Genomic DNA, 2,760 nt, shown 5'->3' with positions numbered 1-2,760 from the left:
AATTCCTCCTTCATTTATTCAAAAGCTCGCCTACTTGCCATCAGGGTTCTTTTAATTACTAACCTATAATTTCCTTCACCCCTAAGTTCGAAACCAAACCTTAACCAAGACCGATTAACACATTAATAACACTTGACTAGGAATATTAAGTACACTTTTTATCAAAACCAAAATAAAAAAAAGTCGAGAATTCGGGATTTTTGGGGCGTTACAACTCTACCCCCTAAAAAAAATTCATTCTCGAAATTTTACATGATTCAAACAGTTGAGGATATTGATGTCACATCGTTTCCTCAGGTTCATAAGTGGCCCTGTCATCCTTGTGATTACGCCAAAGCACTTTTACTAATGGGACGAACTTCCTTCTTAGTACCTTAACATGACATCCAATTATTTGTATGGGCTCTTCCTCGAAAGTTAGGCCTGGCCTGATGTCAATTTCCTCCACCACCACGACATGTGAAGGATCCGAGCGATACCATCTTAGCATGGGAACATGAAACACATCGTGGATCTGGCTTAGTTCAGGAGGTAATTCCAGCTGATAAGCGACTAGTCCAATCCGCCTCACAACCCGATATGGCCCAGTGAACCTTGGGCTTAGCTTTCCCTTCCATCCAAACCTTAACACCTTCTTCTACGGAGAGACCTTAAAGAAAACTAAGTCCCCCACTGCATACTCTATCTCTTGATGCTTAAGGACAGCATACGACTTCTGCCTATCCAAGGCCTCCTTCAACCGATCCTGAATCAATTTTACCTTATCCTCAGTATTTGCTACTAACTCAGGGCAAATTCTTTGTTCGCCCAATTCTATCCAACATGTTGGAGTTCGACACCTTTGTCCATACAGTGCTTCATATGGAGCCATCCCAATACTTGCTTCATAACTATTATTGTACGCAAATTTAGCTAACGACAAATAGTCTTCCTAGCTACCTCAGAATTCAATTACACACCCTCTCAACATATCTTCAAAAACTTGGATCACCCTCTCCGACTGTTCATCAGTTTGAGGGTGGAATGTCGTACTAACATTCAACCTAGTACCCAACGCCTCATGCAGCTTCTTCCAAAATCGCAAAGTGAAACGTGGGTCCCTATCAGATATTATGGAAACTGGCACTCCATGCAATCTTACAATCTCTGCCACATACAACCTAGCCAGTTTTTGTAACGAGTAATCGGTATGGACCGATACAAAATGGGCAGACTTGGTTAACCGATCCACTATAACCCATATCGGGTCCTTCTTAGTAGGCGTCAAGGATAGCCTACTAACAAAGTCCATAGTAATCCTGTCCCACTTCAAGAGTGGAATCTTTACTGGCTAAAGTAATCCTGAAGGCAACTGATGCTCCACCTTCACCTTTTGACAAACCAAGCATTTACTTACGAACTCCATAACCTCGTGCTTAAGTCCAGGGCACCAATAAAGCTCACGCAAATTCTGATACATCTTATTTTTGCCAGGATGCATAGGATAGAGACTGCTATGTGCTTCCCGCAGAATAGACTGCCTTAGATCATCGTCCTTTGGTATACACATTCTCCCATGGAAACACAACACTCCTTCACTATTTATCCCAAAGTCTAACGTCTCCCTATTCTCTAATTGTCTAAAAAGAGCACCCAAAGTCTCATCCACTAATTGCTTACTCCTTATCTGCTCAACCCACACCGGTTTTACTTGAAGTTCAGCTAACAAACTACCATCATCCAACAAACTTAAACGGGCAAGCATAGCCCTCAAGTCCGACTTAACCTTACAACTCAATGTGTCAGCTACCACATTTGCTTTGCCAGGGTGGTATTCAATTGTACAATCATAATCCTTCAATAATTCCACCCACCTGCGCTGCCTAAGGTTTAGCTCCTTCTGGGTGAGGAGGTACTTCAAACTCTTATGGTCTAAATAAATTATGCACCTCTCTCCACATAAATAATGCCTCTATATTTTTAGTGCAAAGACCACCACGGCTAGTTCCAAGTCATAGGTTGGGTAATTCACCTCGTGAGTCTTAAGTTTCCGTGACGCATACGCAACCACTTTTCCTTCCTGCATCAACACGCAGCCCAAGCCCACATGTGACGCATCACTATAAACCGTAAACTCCTTCCCAGGCTCTGGCTGAATCAACACAGGGGCCTCAGTTAAAACCTTCTTAAGCTTTCCAAAACTCTCTTGCTACTTGTTCGTCCATTCAAATGGTACTCCCTTCCTCAACAACTTAGTTAACAGTGTAGCAATTAATGAGAAGCCCTCAACAAACCTCCTATAATATCCTACCAAGCCTAGAAAACTTCAGATTTCTGACACTGACTTGGGTATTTTCCAATCTAACATTGCTTCAAATTTTCAGGGATCCACCTTAATCCCCTCAACTAACACCACATGCCCTAGAAAAGTAACCTCCCTTAGCCATAATTCGCACTTACTGAATTTGGCATATAGCTGCTTCTCCCTCAAAGTCTGGAACACAATTCTTAAGTGTGCATCATGCTCATCCTTATCTCTTGAGTACACTAAAATGTCATCTATAAATACTACCACGAACCGGTCCAGGTAGGGTTGGAAGACCCAAATCATGAGATCCATGAAAGCGGCAGGTACGTTCGTCAGCCTGAAAGGCATCACCAAGAACTCGTAGTGCCTATAACGAGTTCTAAAAGCCGTCTTAAAAATATCCACCTTCTTAACCCTCAATTGGTGATACCCCGAACGCAGATCAATCTTCAAGAAAATAGAAGCTCTCCTAA

General features: G+C 42.4%; 1 protein-coding gene across 1 annotated transcript; it reads right to left on the bottom strand.

Annotated features, from left to right (window-relative positions):
• Positions 1 to 280: 280 nt before the first annotated feature.
• LOC108474589 (uncharacterized) lies at positions 281 to 1,549 on the bottom strand. Its single transcript, XM_053027569.1, has 3 exons — positions 1,401 to 1,549; positions 650 to 890; positions 281 to 541 (listed from the first exon to the last, which is right to left on the bottom strand). Exons 1-3 carry the CDS (start codon positions 1,547 to 1,549, stop codon positions 281 to 283), a joined length of 651 nt encoding a protein of 216 aa, XP_052883529.1.
• Positions 1,550 to 2,760: the final 1,211 nt, after the last annotated feature.

The sequence above is a fragment of the Gossypium arboreum genome, chromosome 5 (genome assembly GCF_025698485.1).
Source record: "Gossypium arboreum isolate Shixiya-1 chromosome 5, ASM2569848v2, whole genome shotgun sequence".
Taxonomy (NCBI): Eukaryota; Viridiplantae; Streptophyta; class Magnoliopsida; order Malvales; family Malvaceae; genus Gossypium; species Gossypium arboreum.
Note: the sequence above shows the minus strand (reverse complement) of the source record. Positions and strands in the feature narration are given on the sequence as shown.

Excerpts from the sequence above, each read along its gene's own strand:
- LOC108474589 (XM_053027569.1), bottom strand. The coding sequence starts at position 1,549 with ATGTGTATACCAAAGGACGATGATCTAAGGCAGTCTATTCTGCGGGAA. Across the intron at positions 891-1,400 it reads CTTAAGCACGAGGTTATGGA|TTATGAAGCAAGTATTGGGA; the intron begins GTTCGTAAGTAA and ends GTACAATAATAG. Across the intron at positions 542-649 it reads GGGACTTAGTTTTCTTTAAG|CTGGAATTACCTCCTGAACT; the intron begins GTCTCTCCGTAG and ends GTCGCTTATCAG.